This window comes from Rattus norvegicus, chromosome 4, assembly GCF_036323735.1.
Source record: "Rattus norvegicus strain BN/NHsdMcwi chromosome 4, GRCr8, whole genome shotgun sequence".
Classification (NCBI taxonomy): domain Eukaryota; kingdom Metazoa; phylum Chordata; class Mammalia; order Rodentia; family Muridae; genus Rattus; species Rattus norvegicus.
Window position 1 is genome coordinate 71,534,437 of NC_086022.1, and position 18,625 is coordinate 71,553,061.

At 41.3% G+C, this 18,625-nt stretch overlaps 1 protein-coding gene across 21 annotated transcripts; it reads right to left on the minus strand.

The window, feature by feature from the left end:
* Window positions 1-445: 445 nt before the first annotated feature.
* Window positions 446-17,861, minus strand: Kel (Kell metallo-endopeptidase (Kell blood group)). 21 transcript variants are annotated; one of them, XR_010065618.1, is made up of 20 exons: window positions 17,700-17,858; window positions 17,314-17,399; window positions 16,936-17,077; window positions 16,506-16,682; window positions 15,947-16,071; window positions 15,508-15,654; window positions 12,785-12,847; window positions 12,509-12,697; window positions 11,932-12,080; window positions 11,037-11,166; window positions 4,634-4,744; window positions 3,443-3,541; window positions 3,180-3,257; window positions 2,702-2,802; window positions 2,447-2,557; window positions 2,230-2,297; window positions 1,860-2,029; window positions 1,697-1,764; window positions 1,450-1,545; window positions 683-724 (listed from the first exon to the last, which is right to left on the minus strand). XR_010065618.1 is itself a non-coding variant. In XM_006236377.5 (19 exons), the coding sequence occupies exons 2-19, from the start codon at window positions 17,335-17,337 to the stop codon at window positions 563-565; spliced, it is 2,142 nt and encodes a 713-aa protein (XP_006236439.1). In that variant the 5' UTR covers window positions 17,338-17,399; window positions 17,700-17,858; the 3' UTR covers window positions 446-562. The 21 variants fall into 21 exon arrangements, 15 of the variants coding, with proteins under 15 accessions (XP_006236439.1, XP_063141823.1, XP_063141824.1 ...); XM_006236377.5 differs by lacking the exon at window positions 1,697-1,764 and having other exon boundaries at window positions 446-724; XM_063285753.1 differs by lacking the exon at window positions 1,697-1,764 and having other exon boundaries at window positions 446-724; window positions 17,783-17,834.
* Between the last annotated feature and the right edge of the window lie 764 nt (window positions 17,862-18,625).

Below are 18,625 nucleotides of genomic sequence, written 5' to 3' on the forward strand. Positions count from 1 at the left end.
TGACTGAGTGGGCTGTGGAGATGTAGAATAAGTAGTTACTTCAGAAGTGTAAGCACCTGTGTTTGAATCCTTAGAATACACTTAAAGGCAGATGCAGTAGTCCACATGAAAAATATCATCACTCTTACAGTGAAGCAGACAGACAGGAGGTGGTGATAAGATAGTTCCTAGAAGTTGGATTTGGAGTGTGTGCTACACACTGGTATGTTTCCCTGTCTCAAAACAAGGTCGATGGCAAGGACTAAAATACTCAAAGTTGTCCCCTGACCTTCACACATAAGCTATAGCACACATGTGCCCAGTGCCTACCGTGGGCATGTACATGTGTGGGCTCATGCATAAGCACACACACATACACACACCTGCACACACACACACACACACACACACACACACACACACACACGTGCACATACCCACACAATGAAAAAAAGAGAGAGAAATAGCAAAGGGAAAATACACACTTTTATTTTGGGAACAAAAAGGAGAGAGACATTTATTTTGACTTCAAGGATGGGCTCATAAGGAGTCCATGTATATCTCAGTCTCTTTGGTAGCCAAGCTACCAGAGCTTGCAGCGGGTAGAGGGATTCAGAAGGGAACCACTTGGACAAAGAAAATGTTTGGCAAAATCTGGAGAATTGCTGAGGGGCCCATGGACTCGAAGCCTTGGAGGACTGTGAGTGTCCTGAGGGTCTTGTGAGATCAGCTCCCTACACATTACCTAAGGAAGAAGATGGTCAAAAACGGTAAGGAGTAAAGAAAGTCTCATAGGGTCTTAGGGATGGGCTAGATACAGGGACTGGGAGATCCTAGGTAGAATAAAGAGGATGAAGGGCAGGGAGCTCAGGAGACACATGGATAACATATCATGTGTAAATCATTCAATATGGCACTAGCCATGTAGGAGAAAAATTGGCTGTATAACATTATCATTTATAAGGGACAAAAGTGAGGGTTAGCAGTAGAGTTCTGTTAGTGAGCCACTAATGCATTGAAAAATTGTGGACCATGCCTGCTGAAAGAGCAAAAGGTTTTTAAAGAAGTGTTACCAGTTTGAGACCAACTCCCTGGACTGAGGTCTCTAAGTAGTATGGTTATATGCCCAGTCTGTTATTGGTTCCTTTTAAAACAGTCTATTTCTGAAGCATAAGGAAAAAAGAAAAACAGAAAAAGGAAACAGGCTTATGTTATAGACAGACTTGGAAGAGTAGTATCTTCTTCTCTTGGAGATGGGGTGAGGAACTAGTTTCTGGATATGGTTAAACAACCTGTACACACCTAAAGGTGGTTCCAAAGGAACAAACGAGAAATGATAAAAATGGGGAGCCATAGTAGTGGACTTGCGAGTATGGAACAGTGTAGCAGGAGACAAACATTGTTTTAGCATCAGTGATAGGGTCCTTAACTGATGTGAAGCAAGTATAGAGAGAAATGATAGGTGTTCACCTGGGCGTAGCTTCGGAAGAAGAGTTGATAGGGGCTGAGCTCCTGGTTGGGCAGAGTCAACTCTCCAGTGCGCTCTGTTATCCTCTTTCTATATGCCTAGATATGGGTATGGGATAACATTGCTTTTAGGCTTCAAATCTGTAGGCATTTAGAAGTCTCATATCAGCTACATAGCATGATACCCTAAGCCTTCTTATCCAACTCTGCACTGATGTTCTGATCTGAGCCAAGAAGAAAGAGTACTCACCAGAAGACCTACAGATGTCTTAGAAGGTGGGGGATCTACAGAGTAGGAAGGGGGTCCCAAGTTGCCATCTGTTCAATGGGAATGTGAAGGGCAGAAAGCTATGCAACCATATTTCCATGAGGGATAGTGGAAGAAACGTGGAAGGACAGGGACCTCAGCACACCTGAAATGCAATGGCTACGCCTCCTATGTCTGCAGCATTTTCCAGGAGTGTGTGAGAACCATTGAAAGAGGACATGCTGGGTAAGGGGAAGGCAGCATAGCGATGCTCCAGGCATAGAAGTGCTTCTTGTAGTGCACGTGTGTCGCAGGCTGGGCAGCCCCCAGGAAGTACTGTTAAAGATGGGACAAGAGAATGAATTGGTGAAGGTTGGTGGAATATGAGGGATATCATAGACTGACCAGGAACATGGAACATTTTGCAGACTATTCATCCAGTAGCACTTGAATAGCCTTCCCCTTCCCTCCAGGTATCCTTTGTTGTCCTCCCTGGTGATCCCTTTGGTCCTACCTTCCAATGACTCATTACTCACAGAATTGGAAGAAGATATGCAACAGTTTATGGGCCATGATGCTGCCAACAGCGCCAAAGTTCACGGCTCTAAAAAAGATGAAATCTGGTTTTACTTGCAAAATCATTTAAAAATATTTACTCCAATTTTCCAACCCCAAGTCTCATCCATCCTAATACCTGTTGATTCCTCTTGAGATCTCCCACCAAAAGACTCACCTTCAGAAAATGGTCCATACCTGGGGTAGCCAGGGTGGAAGAATGGAGGTTGGAGAAGGCCAGCAGGGAAGACCACCACATGGTCAGGTACTGAATAGTAGGCACTGACGCTCCAGGGAGATTTCTGCCATCTGTGTGAAGAGAAAACATAAACACAGCACTATCATTTACTGTCTATGCAAGGCACATGCAATCTTTCCTAACCATCACTATGGATTTGTTTCTGTTATCACTGTTCTTAGCCCATCTCTGGCATGAAGTATCTGTTCTCATACCTGTGGTAGGGAAAAGGCTGCAAGAAACTCCGAACCTTTCTGCCCTGGAGGGATCGTACACAGCTTAGGAAAGATTGAAGGAAACTGGGACCAAGTTGTATCTGGGGGAAAAGGCAGCAGGTCATTTGATGCACAGATATGTATACAGATAGCTGGTACTGGGCACATTTACACCTGACCAGGTAATCCCTGATATATACATACCCTGTAATATCACCTCATGTTGGTATAAAGTTCATATGTATCATCATGTAGAGAAACATAGACATGCCACAGATTGCATGTGTTTGTTTGTGTATGTATACATGAAGCCCCTAGGCAGTTTCAATATTTTGCCTGTAAGGCTCATCCAGCACTGGGGTAAAGAAGAGGTGGGCTCAAAATTCCCCACAGAAAACGGATTGCTTTGCAAACTCAGTTGGATCAGGGGAATAAGAAACCGAGGGCATAAGTGATACTGAGAAGGACAAAGACTTACATCACTATATTCTTGTTTGGCCATCTCAGTCTTCAGGGCCCGTTTTGGAGCCCCCATCTCCACCTGCAGTTGGGTGAGCTAGAAAGAGACACAGTAATGTGTAAGCTGCCAGCATTCCCTTATAAATCCCTGTGAGCCATTGACACTGTGACTCAGATATGTTATCTGTACTCCATTTTCTCTCCTCCATCCCCATTTCTTCATCCAGTGATCAACTATCTCTCAAATGGCTTCAGACTGAACTGTAATCATTCTGGCATTACCTTGTTCAAGGCCTCTTTCCGAGTCTCCTCACTTATCCAGGAAAGCTTCTTGAGGCGTACGATGACAGCATCCTTTATCTCAGCAAATAATTCCATGGCCTATGGGATGTGTGCAGAAAATGGAAAAGAGTGTAAGGATTAGTCTGATCCCTGGTCCTTCTCTAGTTTGTAAAGAGACCTTTGCCCTACTGGGCTCCAAGAACTGCTAGAGAAAATGAAAGTGCTCACAGAGGGTTTGTTCCCCAGATTACCACAAATATCCAAGGTATAAAGATTTATGGGGTTACTAGGACATTGTCAAGCTCAGAATAGGTAATTCGTTAGTTGCCCCAAGAACAGGACACAACAGTGCTTTTGCCATTTTAATATCTGAGATTGTTGAGTACTTTCATTTAGGTCCAGCAACTCTCCCAGAAAGCAGAGAGCATGGGGAACTCCTGTTTCTATCTCTGTTTTTAGGACTTTTGTCTTCATACGCTCCCACTTAAATCAAGTCATATTTCTTCTCTACTAATTTCCTTAGCGTCCTAGCAAGTTGCAGTTTCCATAGTCATTCAGCCTGAATTTGCACTTTCTTAACTTGCAATTACTCACTCTCTTACGAACATTCTTTCCTGGTAAAGGAATTGGGTAATAGCATCAGAAATGACTCTGGCTTCAGACTGAGTTCAAAGTGGTCCCATGAAGTAAAATAACTCATTTAACTACTCTTTGTTCAATCCCCTCTTCCATTAAATTAGGAAAATAATCGTAATTAAAAATATTACACATAAAATGCTTATACGTTCCCTACTCATTCAGAAGTTACTCGTTTGTTCTCTGCAATTACATCATCCCGTGCTCATGGTATACCATGTGTTGTTCAAAATTCTTAGACAAACAAGGAGATAGCCTTAAAGGTCAAGGAGTTTGATTTTTTTCTTTTTCTTTTTATGGTTGAAGAAACACAATACCAGGAAAGTCCAGTGAGGTGTTTAAATTAATTCATGTTGGGAATACTTTGTGTCCTGTGGCTAAATTACACTCGCCTAAGGGACTGAGCAGGCTCCTAGGTTCTGTCTTAGTTGACTTTCTTTTCTACCTGATTCATGCTTTGCACAACACAAAGAAGGACACACTTCATAGAGCTAGGGCAAAGCGTGCTGGTTGGAAAGGGTAGAGTGTTGCAGGCTGGGGTAAGCTCTCACATACAGCACTTCGAATGCTTGGACCAAAGGCTTCATGAACAAACAGAGCTGCCAGAGTAGGCTCAAAGAAGGATCCCGTCTGTTCCACACACTTCATCCACCGAGGGTAGGCTGGCTGCAAAAACATACTGGAGTGAGTGAGATCTGTCCAGGTTTCTGTTTTTATCACATCCCAGTGCCAGTCATCCAAAAGGATGTTTTCTTTGATGAATTTTTAACATTTTTTATTTCCCAGGAATGGAGAAATAACCCGGGCATTAAAGTGCCTGTCGCACAAATACAAGAACCTGAATTCAGGACCCCAGAACCAACATAAAAAGTCAGGTTTGGAGGTTCATCCTTTTGGTAGGGTGGAGAAGCTGTTTGGCTGCTAACCAGCCTATCTGAACTAATGAGTTTTAGGTTTAGTGAGAGAACTGCCTCAAAAACTAAAGGTAGAGAGTGACAAAAAGAAATATACCTGGTGAGGTCTCCAAATGCACACACAAGTGCATATATGAAATATATACGCATACACTGCACATGTAGACAACAACATGGACAAATGCACACACACCCAGAAACATTCCTTTATCATTTTCTCAATATACACTATTGCTCAGCAGAAAAAGGCTTCCCTTCTCCCTCAGCTCCCAGGCTTGGTGCCTATTGGTACAAAAGGAAGGCCCTTAGGAGGCATCCCTCTGAGAAATGTAAGCCTCCTGGGAAGGGGAGGAAGAGTATCCAATCCTGAGATTGTGTTCAACATACCAATCAAATGGCCCAGGAGTTCCACCATACTCTCCTTCCTAACAGACCTTTATTTCTTATTGTAAACCAATGGGAGGAACTCTTTTCTTCTACAGCATTCATGCCCAGTCACAAAGGGTGTGTATTGTATGGTAGAGCCCTATAGATCAGTAAAGGTGATGCAATTTTTCCTGTTATAAGAGGTAAAAGCAAACTACTAAGGAACCAGTGCACCACTCAAACTAGAATCCCACTAGACAGGGGAAAGTGGCAAGCATTACATATGTTAGAGGGAGAGTGGAGATAGAGGAGGGAGAAAACTCTGAAATATAAATGGTAGAAGAAATACATCAAATTCAAAATAGTGAAGCTCAATGGTTTCATTTTAGGGCAGTGAAAATGTTTGCACACGTCTTCTACAAACCAGGAATAAGAAGACTATAAAGAAATTGTAGAAATCAAGACAGCTCCAAGAATATGTAAGGATTTCTAGATAAAATTCTATAATGACTTATTAAAGGAATGTTTTTGAAGGTAGAGAAAATAATGTATAACTATTAAAGACTATTGTAGGATCACTGAGGGCCACATATATCAAAATAATAAAAATGTATTTATTTAAAGGGCTCATTAAACTGGGTTACAAGACAGACTGGGAGCTAAAAATACAGATAAGATCCTGCTATAAACACAGATTAGGGCCCTCAGCAACAAAACAGAGTCCCGTACTAGAAGAACAAAACACAGAAGTGCTGTGCAAACTGGAATATGAACTTAGCAGAAACGAGCAGGTTCTGAAATAAGACTGGTCCAAGCTGTTTGCTTACAGAAATGCACACATGTATTTACGTTCTCAGACTGGAAACTATTAGAATGCTTCCTCCTAAGTTTTCAATGTAAATTACTCCAAACACCAATGAAACCTACCTGTAAACTTAATTTGTCCTTAAAGACTACCACAGTACTACCCTTACACATAATATCCAGCATTTACACATGTGGGCTATTAACCTAAACCCATGTACTTTAGGCAGGCCAGCTGTACAAACAGAAGAGAGAAAGTGTGGAGCAGAGACTGAAGGAAAGGCCATCCAGAGACTGCCACACATGGGGGATCCATCCCATATACAGACACCAAACCCAGACACTATTGTGGATGCCAAGAAGTGCTTGCTGACAGGAGCCTGATATAGCTCTCCACTGAGAGGCTCTGCCAGAGCCTAACAAATACAGAGGCAGATGCTTGTAGCCAACCACTGAACTGAGAACAGGGTCCCCAAAGAAGGAGTTAGAGAAAGGACTGAAGGAACTGAGTGGGTTTGCAACCCCATAAGCAGAACAATATCATCCAACTAGAATCCCCCAGAGCTCCCAGAGACTAATCCACCATTGCAAAAGAAAAGAGGGATGGACCTATGGCTCCAGCTGCATATGTAGCAGAGGATGGCTTTGTTGGGCATCAATGGGAGGAAAGGGTCCTGTGAAGGCTGGATGCTCCATTGTAGGAGGATGTCAGGGTGAGGAAGAGGGAGGGAGTGGGTGGGTGGGTGAGGGAACACCCTCACAGAAGCAGAAGGAAGTGGGATAGGATAGCTGCTTCCTGGAGGGGAAACCGGGAAAGGAGATAACATTTAAAATGTAAATAAAAAATATCGAATAAGAGAAAAGATGTAAAAAAATAAAAATAATAAAAGAGAAAAATGTCTATTCTACCTTCCTCACAGATTTGAAGATCAGATGATGTAATTCCTTTGAAGCACTCTATTTATTCTAAATTCAACTAGAATTCGATTAGCATTACTCAGTAAATTCTATCGCCACGCTGATGGCATTATCTTAACATCAGGAAAGCCTCTGGAAACATCGAAAATCACATCCTGGTAAATGAGATAAAGAAATTGATGTGGAATGATGGTGCACTATGAGTGGACTCTAGTCTGGTTCAACCATAACTAAACGTCACAAGAATGACTCACAGTTAATTTGACCTTTCTTCACTGTCTACTGATAATCGTAACTGATATGTTTCTTGCATTCTTTTTCTTCCTTTGCCTGTGTCCTAACACCGCCCAGTGCACAAAGTCTATTATCTTTTTTTTTTTTTTACTGAACTATAACTACTCAAACCAGGGATACTTGTGTATCTTGTGCACAGGTACATAATGGGTGTCATAAAAACATTTTTTATAGTTGTTACTCAACAAATATTGTCACATACTCCACATGCAGTGAGTGATGGCACACACCTGTAATCCTAGCAGTTGAAAGGCAGAGGAAGAATAATTAGGAGTTCTAAGCCAGCATGGTGCGACTATGTCTCAAAAAAAATTGAAAAACATAAAAAATATCACATAAATGAATAGATGAATCTATAGCTAAATCCTCTAAGCCTGACCTAATGCTTTCCTATCGAGATATTAACAGTAGTTTGGATTAAGAACTTTTGGGTAAATTTGAAGATAACCCAGGATCTGAGAAGAAAGGTCACTGAAATGACTTGTTTAAACAAAATTTTAAATTGCCTAAATAAATTGTGTTGTTGGGCTGAACATGAATAGTTCTCATCACACGGAGAGAAATGTGAAATCTTGCTTCCATTGTCCCAAATCCAGACTCACACGTTTCATAATAGAAAGAGGCATTTCCATTGACCATGTTCTCAAAGTTAACCAACAAAAGGGTCAGATTTGACACTTCTTGATTTTTCAGTCAGAATGTACATTAGAATTCCTCAGAGAAATTAGAAGGCTAAAATTAATAAACATTGTCTGGAACCAAAAATCAAGTCCAGAGTCTGGTATTGTCACTGACTCCTTGCTACCTCTTAAGCTACAAGTCAGGAATTTCCATAGTTTATGCTCTTGGAACATGTTTGTTTAAAATATAAGTCAGACAAATTCTATGAATTTTCTATTTCCTAAAAAGAAAGTGTGTATCCTTACAATGACCTGCCAGAGCCTCTTTTCTCTGATTTTTACTTCAGGGCTATCCTATTTGCTGATTCAGTTATCAACTACCCAAGGTATACATCAGCAGTAGCATTGGGTCTTACAGGCAGAGCCCCATATGTTTTCTAAGCCAGAGTCATAAGGACAACCCCACACACTATGCTAATTTTTTACCAATTCTTTTCCATGCATTGTTCCTGTGAGATAAGCCCAGGCAATGCCTCTCTTTCTCTAACTATCGCCTTAGATTTATGTGTTTCTAAGAGTTCCCACTGATATTTGACCCTCTCTGATCACCCTGTTTTAGGAGCCATCAAGGGTATCTATTGTCTAAATTGTGTTCTTCAGTAGCATGGCTTTGTCTTTTACGTCCTGAGACGGTCAAGTGTTAGCAAAATAAACTATACGGAATATAAAGGCAAATATAATGAACTACCTTGTCCTTTCTAAAAGAGTTTGCTAACCCAGTGCAGTAGCACTCACATATTTCTCAATCTGGCCTGGTGTGTTAAGATATAGGTTCATGAGGCTAGAGAGATGGCTCAGTAGTTAAGAGTACTGCTGCCTCTCTTCCACAGTGCCTCCGTTCAAATCCTAGCACCCACATGGCAGTTCATAATTGTAACTCTACTCCCAGGGGATCTGACATCCTCACATAGACATACCATACATGCAGGCAAAATGCCAATGGACATGAAGTAAAATTAAATAAATCATTTAAAAATATATAGGTTCATGAGCCAAACAGATTTATTTTGCATCCTGATTCTTCACTTAAGAACAATGAGATCCTAGGAGAGGTTGTCATTCTTTTTTTTTTTTTTTTTCTTTTTTTCGGAGCTGGGGACTGAACCCAGGGCCTTGCGCTTGCTAGGCAAGTGCTCTACCACTGAGCTAAATCCCCAACCCTGGTTGTCATTCTTCTACCTGTTTCTGAGTCTGAGGAATGGGAACTAAAACCTTAGAGCAATATCATCTTGAGTGAGCGGTGTACATGGATGACTGACTGACTTTAAGACATTGTTAATGAATTAACATTATTGCTCAGTGTCACGTTTTGTTAGTTCAGAAAGGTGAAGCAGTTTCTCCAAGGTCATACTTTATTTTCATCTTTCTATACTCTCGTGGAAAGAATAGTGTTTACTGGCTTTGTAAGCCTTTCACATTCTTTAAGCATGAGTCTCCATGTTGATGTGTTTATACCTTCCAAGGCATGACCTCATGCTACAGTGCTGGCATTTACAGGAAGCTATTTTTTATTTTGCCAGGAAGTTTGCCGTTAGGGTTATGCTCTGCTGCCTGTGATCAAAAGATAGGCTGCATAGTAGCATCTTGTGAATCTACCCCACATCGAGTAGCCATCCTAATCGAGAATGATCTAAGATACAATAGAAAAACCACACTGACCTTGAAACCAGACAGCCAGAGAAGACCCCTGCTCTAACTTATTACTATAGCCAGGTTCCTAAAGACACACATTTGTTGACCCATCTCTACAATAAACATACAGTGAATTTCATGTGGTGGTGCACACTTTATTCTCAGCACCTGGGAGACAGAGGCAGGCAGATCTCTGTAAGTTCTGAGCCAGCATCATCTACACAGTGACCTCCAGTACAGCCACAGCTACATAGTGAGACTCTGTCTCTAAAAAAACCCAAAAGATAAATAAATAAAAACGTATAATTATATTATGCTACATCAAACAAATTTGAGAATCAGATCAATAAAGGAAATTATCTAGGCCTTTGTAGACCATAAGTAATCAATGACTACATTATAGCCTCAGCAAAACAATTTTTTTTTTACAAATTTGAGAAGTGAGGAGTTAATTAGTGCACATGTAGAGTTCAGAAGACCCCCCTCAAGTGCCAGGCCTCATATTCAGCTTTGCTTGAGACTGGGTTTTTTGTTTTGCCATTGTATATATCAGGCTACTGGGGTCGTGAGTGTCCAGGGGATGTCCTGTGTCCATTCTGTATGGCAGTAGAACTACTGGGAATATAGACAACACTACTGCAGTTTGCTTCAAACTAGGAACTCAAACTCAAGTGCTCTCCTCTGATTGGCAAACACTTTAGTTATTAAGCCATCTCCCCAGAATTGAGAAAGTACAGAAATTATCCATAAATTAACAAGGCTAAAAGTTATTTTCTTTCAAGACAGACCATAAAGGAAGGCCTTCACTGAGGTAAGGATGTGCCCAACACTCTAGATGTTTCCACTTGGATTTGGAAGGGTCTGATGTAGGATATCAAGGAATTCTGACTGAAGACCTCTGTCAGATAATACATCTGACGAATTGCTTCTACACTCTTCTTATAGTCCCTTCTCCTCAGATATGTGAAGATCTGACCAACCATGTCCATTTGTAACTGAACAATCTCATAGGCTCAGGGATGAACTTGATGATGCACATTTACATATTGGCAAATATTGTTCCTCATAATAAATCTTAAGCTTTAGGGCCAGGTCCTACCATAGAGGTCAAACCATAGAGTTCAGGAAAATAGAACATTGCTTAAGAGTAATGGTAAAGGAAGGGTTCTTTCTTAATTTTACTTCTACCTTTAGTCAAAGGCCACAGAAGTAACCAGTTAGTATCTTGATTCTAAAGCTATACTCTGACTCCCCATCTTGCCTACTTCCATGGTGTAGGACCTCTTCTCCTATGTCCTTTTCCCTCAATAATTACCCCAATATAGAAAATACATCGTCTTCTCTCCTCACCAGGGGTGGTCGTTCTTTCAGTTTCCGTAGTTTCTGAGTCAGTTCTCTGCGTGCCTCCTGGAATTTAGTGGCCAGTGCTGGTGAAAGGGTATCCACCAACCCAAGGATCATGTAGCTCTGTATTATCTCACTGTAAATACAAAATTCCCAACCCAAAGCTAAATCTCCTAAACATGTTCACATGAATAATCCCTTCAATAAACTACTGTGGTATACTAGTACACAGCCCCCTCTCTATATTTACAAAGAGTAACTGCCATATAAGCGAAACCATGAAGACCAAACAGTCTTTATTGGTTTGGCTTTGGGAGTGACAGAGGAATGGAGGAAAGAGGCTGTCTCCTGAACTTACTAGGAGAGGCTTGATTTATCTGTTTCCACAATGAGGAAACTTCAGCTCTTCTAAAGATAGATTTTTATGTACAACAAACCTGGGCTTGTGGCTTGCCTTGGTCCTGTTGGCAACTGCCTTTCAGGACATACATATATAAAACTGCTGAAGCCACACGATTGCTACTTTGTCTCCCCTGAAAAGGATTTCTAGACAATGGTACCACTAGGGTGCTACAGGGAAGGCCTGTGTTCATGCCCTTCAGAGTTGGGCTTTTCTGCATGTTTATTAGTGTATAGTGTATAGTGTATGATCTCTGTTAAGGATAATGGTATATTCCTGATATGTACCTCATCTGTCTTACCCCTATATCCTTCATTTAATGTGTCACACGGTCATAACATCCCAAAGCCTTACATAATCCTTGATTTTTATGTTTCCTTCTGTGCCACCTACTCTATCTTTCTGTGTTTCTCCATCTCGTAGGTGCCTCTCATTCATGGTGTCTCTGATACTTCACTCTCCTCCCATGCCCAATATCTGTCCAACTCCACCTGGGCAAACCTGTGATTCAGCAGCCCTTCTTCTACCAGCTGTGACATGTTTCTCAAGTAGTCTAGGTCATGGACTTGGAGGGTCTGGGAGGGACTCAAAGACATCGGTGTGAATATTGCTTGTAAACAGGATAACCAGTCGATGGCTGGGGCCATTTCCTTAGAGAAAAGACACAAAGCTAAAGAGGGAGACAACAAAAGGATCAGGAAGGAGAGGGAATGGGGAGTGCTAGAGGAAGGCTTGGAGAAGACTAGAGTTAAGGACAAAATGAAATGAAAGGAAGGGGACAACAAGAAGATTCAGTGGTGACAGGCATGACCACCTGACTTCAACTCCCAGCCTACATGATAGAAGGAAAGTCCAACTCCCAAACATTGTTCTCTGGTTTTTATCTTCACACCTAGACAGGTTTTTGCTCAAAGTCCCATAGAAAGAATAAATGTATAAGTAAATAAGAAAGTAAATAAATAAACAAATAATTACAATTTTTAAGTGAAGGAATTAATGGTAGTAGAAAAAAGAAGATAAAAAAGAGAAAGTTTGAGAGGCCATCAAGCAGAGTCCTCAGGCCTTCAGTTCTAGGCACCTGAAGGGCATCAATAGTAACCACGTGAAAGAGCTTGTCTTGTGCCTGCTGCTGTTGTTGTGGCCTCAGAAACTGGAACAGCCGTGAGGTAAAGACGATGGACCAGGAGGCATGTTGTTGTGCTTCCTGTGGGTTACTCCCAAGTAAAGTTCCCAACCGGTTCAGGTATGTCACATATTCCCGTAGGATCTAGAGGAGGGGAATCTTAGTCACAAAAGCTAGAAGCCTTTCATTTGGGGGCAAGGTGACAAGGTGCATGCTGGTGTGGCATCTTACCTGAGCATAGACTTTCTGTTCCTGATCTTGCTGGAGAAGAATGTCAAACTCCGGCTGGTCTATCTGGACACAAGAGAGACTGGAGAGAAGTGGGCACGTAGGGGTAGAGTGGGTAGGCATGGGAAGGTAGAAGAGGTACCATGGAAGACGGAAAGATGGGAATAAAGAAATGAGAGAGATACAGGATACCATACCAAAAAAAGAGACAGGAACTGTCTATACATGCAAATGTTGAGCTTTTCAGCAACAGAGGAACACAGATTTGTTTAGAGGGAGCTATTTTTCTTTTTTTGTGCCAATATAGATCTAGAGTCAATGATGTGAGATACCCATGTCAGATATACTAGTTAAAACATACTCAAACTCAGTAACAAAATGTATTTTTAATACATACTTTTAAAAGAACAATTAATGCAGAAGAGTCCATTAAAATAAAAACCTCAAAACTTCGCTTGTCATGATTTTATTTTTTACAATAAATTCTACAATGCTCCATGCTTGTAGTATGGTTTTGCATGCCTATCACAGAAGAGGTCTTATATTCAATCCCTACCACCAAATTTCCCAATGTATTTTATTCTATTTTAAAAATTGTAATTGGTTTTTAGAGACCCACAATAGTTTTGCTTCATTTTGGGAAAGCAGTATATTTTTAGACTTACAAATAAATGTAAATTTGATAGTTCACTCATCATAGACTCTGAATTAATGTATATTTTTAAAATTATTCATATTTAAATAGTTTATATTGATTCTGTGTATAGAGGATCTGTTAAACTTTGGACCCCAGGCAAGTGCTCATGGTCCAAATTACATTTCATTTTTTGTCTTCGAGCTATGCTTTTCTCTTTTGATTTCAATATCCCACTCCCATTCCAATATCCCAACCCCACTGGCTTATATACTTTTCTTACATCTTGAAAAAAGTCTTTGGATTACACTGGGCTCCAATAATAATCTCTGCCCATTCTTACACAATTCTTTGTGTATGTGTGACTAGCTGCAGGTTTTCAATGGTGTCTTTCTGTTCTCTACTCTGTCTGTGAGGGAGTCTCTGAAATCTCTACTTCCTTTCTCCTATAGTTCCTCCATTTTTCTTTGTGATGCTACCCATGGTGGTCTCTCTTCCTTTTCTGTGATTTCCTGTACTCTTCTGTTCCTCCTGCCTAGCTTCTTCTGGGTTCCTCTGTATCCCACTTTCTGTAGCTAAGCTTATGTTAATAGCCTGGGCAGACTGGAGCTAACTAAGTGACTCAGTGTTTCCTCTGTCTCTTTTATTTACTTTCAACCAAAGAAACCTTGGAAAGCCTCTGGGACCATCGACAATGTGTTTGAACTGACCACATTCTCATGCTCAGCTCTTATTTTCCATTTTTCTATCATGCATCAAATTCAAATATATTAACTTAGAATCCTCAGCTGCTTCATGTGGCCTCCACAGCTGATTCCACTTTAGCTCTACATAGACCTATGGTAATATCTGAAAGACTTCAGGAGCGCTTCTTTTTCTATATGTTAATATTTATCAATTCTTCTTGACTTTCCGGGTCAAAAATCACCAGGCTCAATCTCATATTTTCCTTCTCACTTTTCTTCCTACTCAAAGTTCAGGCCAGCTTCTTACTGACCATGTGCAGAAGGCACAGCATTCTAAGACTCCTTAGCTCAGAATTTCCCTGTAACCCCTTTATGGTGTCTTAGTTTAATTTTGTCACCTGTATAATTAGCCATGTCCCACGACTCCATTGATGTCTTCCTATCTAAATTTGTCCTTAACCACTTCAGATTTTAGTTAATCCTAACAAACCATAAAAGGTAAACTTATGAATGCACATGGTAAAGCCAAATCTTAGAATACCACATATTGATGGCCATGTCTTCTTGATTAATTCCTCTGTACAAAGCTGTGGAATTCAGAGACAAATATAGAACACTCCAGTGTTTATCACAGGAGGAATTGCTCCACTATTTATTTATTTATAAACTCAATGAACACAAAGTAGTGGGCCCTTGTTGCTGAGAAGAACTCTAATCTACTGAGGGCACAGGCTTTCAGATTACTAAATGCTGAGAGAATTTAATGGATGACAGAGACTTCATGCAAATTGTATCTTACATGTCAGGGAAGACTTACTGAAAAGACGTCAAGTACAAACAGATAGGAGTCTTCTAGGATTGTTACAGGCAAGAAAGCAGGATATGCAAAGAGAAGAGGAATATTTTTGACACTACATGTGAGTCAGCAGAACACAGAGTATAAGGGAGAGACAGAATGCAACAAGAGATAAGGATAGAGGTCAGATCACAAACTTAAAATTCTTTGGAAGTAATAGAGGCCATATTTTGATGACTGAGTGATCCATTAAAGTGACAGGCTTTTAGCTATCAAGTTTGGAAAGGTGCCTTAGGGTAAATGAAGAATAAATAAGAGAAGGAGAACCCTGGAGACAGGATACCTAATGAAGAGGTTCAGGAGAAATCTGTATTTGTAGTAAAGAAAGCTGAAAACTTTTACTTTACCCTTCAAAGAGCTGGGCTCTGCTACAGTTTTCCCCCCTACCTATTAGCCCTAATCATTGTAGTACTAATTTTCTCTTAAGGAGGGCTGCTCCCTATGTTGTATATATATCATATTTTCCAGTCTGAAATCTCTTTTTGTAAGTAATGATAGCCTAGAGTTAGAGACTCAGGTGCATCTGTGATTTTGCCAGTTTATCCCTCACCTGGATGATTGGCGTATGTGGAGGGGCTGGATGAGGATGAAGATAGGCTCGGAAGAATGGGAAGTGGCCATACTGACTCATCAGAAGCCTCAGATTTTGATTGAAGTCAAAAAAAGTCCAATTGCCAGAAATATTCCAGCCTCCAAGCTTCAAAGAAGAAAGACAAACCTGAACCTAGGGACCCATGAGATTGATCCTCAAATGAATTTATCTTTCCCTTCTCACATCCACAAGATCCTTCTTTTTGAGCCTTTGGTATTTCTAAGGCTCTTCCTTCTTTCTCTAAGTCTTGATTCTTCCAAGTAGTTTCATTTCTATCTCCCTCAGAGACCTTGGAATCTCTAAGAAAGAGCCCTATATTCTATAAAATCATGACAGCTCTCAAGCATGCATTGTTCATATGAATTATTTAGAAAGTTGACACCCCAATTTTTTTTACCTCTTTAATAATTTGTACAAGTGGACCAGTCCCTGAAGCTTCAATGGCATCTGTGTCCATGCAGGAGTTATAAAATTGGAAGGCTTTCTCCTCTCCAGATTCTAGATGCCAGGACCCTGGGGCCTCTGGAAAGCAAACAGAAGAACTCAATGCGTGGATACTGGTACAGAGACAAACAGAAAATGGGAACCTCATAGGGATGTTGAGAAAACTTTTTCACAGGGATATAGAAGAGGATCAAGCTCAAATAAATGAGGGGAGCTCCCATTTTTATGAGTTCAGCTTGACAACATGATAGATGAGCAAAGATATTTAGTGAGACAAAAAGATGATGAAGACAGTAAGGAAAACACAGAAAAGGAAACAAGAAAGAAAAGAGATAGAAAAAAGAAAAAGAATAAAAGAGAAACATCATGTGAATAAAGGAGAATGTCGGGCAGGAGTGGAAGACAAGAGCAAGAAGGGGGTTGTCTATACTTGTGCAGAATTCAGAACTATCAAGATCATATAAGACCCAGTTGTCTACTTGCTCAGAGACTCTGCCAATATGTGTCCTCACCCAATAGTTTCCACAGTCGGCTCTTGTTCTCTTCTGCAAGTGCCTGGAAAGAGTTACTGGTCCCATTGGCTTTTTCACAAGCAAAGCTGAAAAAGTCAGTACAGGGGGCCGCACTTCTGTTTCCAGAAGCCAGGTAATGGTTCACGAGCTCCATACACACAGGTGACTCACAGGTCCCTGTGAAACAAAAGCTCGGAGCTAGATAAGAGTCAAGTGAACAAGGGCTCCCCCCAGGGGCTAGCAAAGGACTTCTAGAGAGGTTCATAAAAGAGACAGACCTTAGGGGGAAAAATGGTTGCTGTGGGAGTCAGAGCAAAAGCAGTCTAGATTCTCAGAGACCATGAGGATAGGGACAAGTATGTCATGGCCAGGAGTCAAGGCATATGAGGGAGGGCTGCCTGGGTCAGGGGTGTTTCAGGATCTTCCTTACAAGGACCACAGTTCCGGAAAATGTAAACCCAAAGCATAGAACAACCAATGAGCAGGCCACAAAGCAGGACAGCTAGCAGCACCCATCTGGCTCTTGTCGACTGTCTGCTCCATTCAGTGGAAAGACTCTCTTCTGGAGATCTCTAGTCAGGGAACAAACAGAGGGAAAAGAAAAACAAGACAAAGAAGTTTGGGAGGGCAGAGAGAGCAAGATGATAAGGAGTTAGTGCTATTGTCTTTTTGTACAGAGGTAATTCTGCTTAAAAGCCAGCTTTCCTTAGATTTTTAGTCCATGAGATAGCAATTCACTGAAAACAGGATTAAACAGGATTTTCAGGAGTTTAGAAAGTCCTGATGTGTGATGGCAGAGGACACTTACCTCCTGGCTCCAGGGAGGTCCCATTCTACTGCTCTTGCTCTGTCCCCTCAACTTTTCCCCTCTTTGTCCTTCTCCTCCTGAAGTGACTGGAGGAGAAAGGAGGAGAGAGAAGCTGGTTCAGAATGCTATATTAAAGATAGATTCGTCAAGCCACTCTGACCCTCTCCAATATTTTCATCTCAAGGCATTTCCCCACATGAACCACTTCCTGGATGTTCCAATTTCCCCACCTTCCCTCATCAACTCCTTTCCTTTCCCTTCTATTCTGGAGGCTTCATGTTCCCTTCTCTCTGGTGCTTGTTGGGGAGACAGGATATTTGTAGCAGCCACCCTAGCCCCCTACTAGGCTCTGGCTTCAGAAGTGGATGGTTCTCAAGGACACTTGCCATCTGTCTCTGCTTCTCTCTGGCTCCCAGAATCCTCCCTGGTTCTGCTCCCGATGTTGTATCTAAAGCATTGAGAAAATGACCTTCCTTTTGCCCCTACTCCCTGTGGCCCTGGAGAAGGGGCAGCTCTTCCACTCTCTCTGTCCCCAAATGAGTACAGTTGGCCTCCGGGTGGAACCTGCTTATCAGTGATGGAACACTCAGGCCTCACCTCTTCCTCTATCTCAGTTTCTCAGGGGGAAGAGGGAGGAGCTCTCACTCAATAAGCAATCTTGCCCTTGGTCTGCTTCTTGGGTTTGGCTCTGTAACTTTGTTCATAATGTTTCTTTATTTCTTACATATTCTTTCCTCCTCTCCTTTCTTTTCTGATTGAAATCTCTCAGATTCTTTGGTTCCTGAGTCAAATGCCACTTGCCAGGGAGTCCTCACAGTCACATTAAACACAGTTCCCAAGCATGCTTCGTTGCTTTTCCTTGTGAGACATGGCCCTGTTGGTTGTAGTCAGAGCCACACATTAAAAAGATCACCAAACTAACAAACCCTAATCTGCTAATTATTAGCTTTGTAACAATACACAAGCCACTTATATTCTCAGAAAGGTAAGCAAGTTTTATCATCTGGAAAATGAAGGTAATAGTTTCCCATGCCTGCCTCACAGGGTCTCATATCTGCTGGGAAAGAATGAAGCCCTATGTGACTCTTTCTTTACTCTGCTCTATATTATGATGAAAATGTGGATCTTCATCTTCTCAGTTGAGAACACTTTGTGGTAGGTATAGTATGCTTCATAATTGTTAGTAGGAATGGATGGAATTTTAAGCCCAAATTCTGCTTTGCACATAACACTGAGCTCCCATTAGCTGTCACAGCAAAGCACATACATTTCTGTTCTCTGTATCCTCATCAAAGGCAACATTGGCCAAGCT

Bases quoted from the DNA above. Each gene is read 5' to 3' on its own strand.
- Kel (XM_006236377.5), bottom strand. From the start codon at position 17,337: ATGGGACCTCCCTGGAGCCAGGAG. The intron at 16,072-16,505 runs GTGAGGACACAT...TTTGCTTTCCAG, and splicing joins CCGACTGTGGAAACTATTGG to AGGCCCCAGGGTCCTGGCAT. The intron at 12,698-12,784 runs GTAAGATGCCAC...CCCCTCCTCTAG, and splicing joins AACAGAAAGTCTATGCTCAG to ATCCTACGGGAATATGTGAC.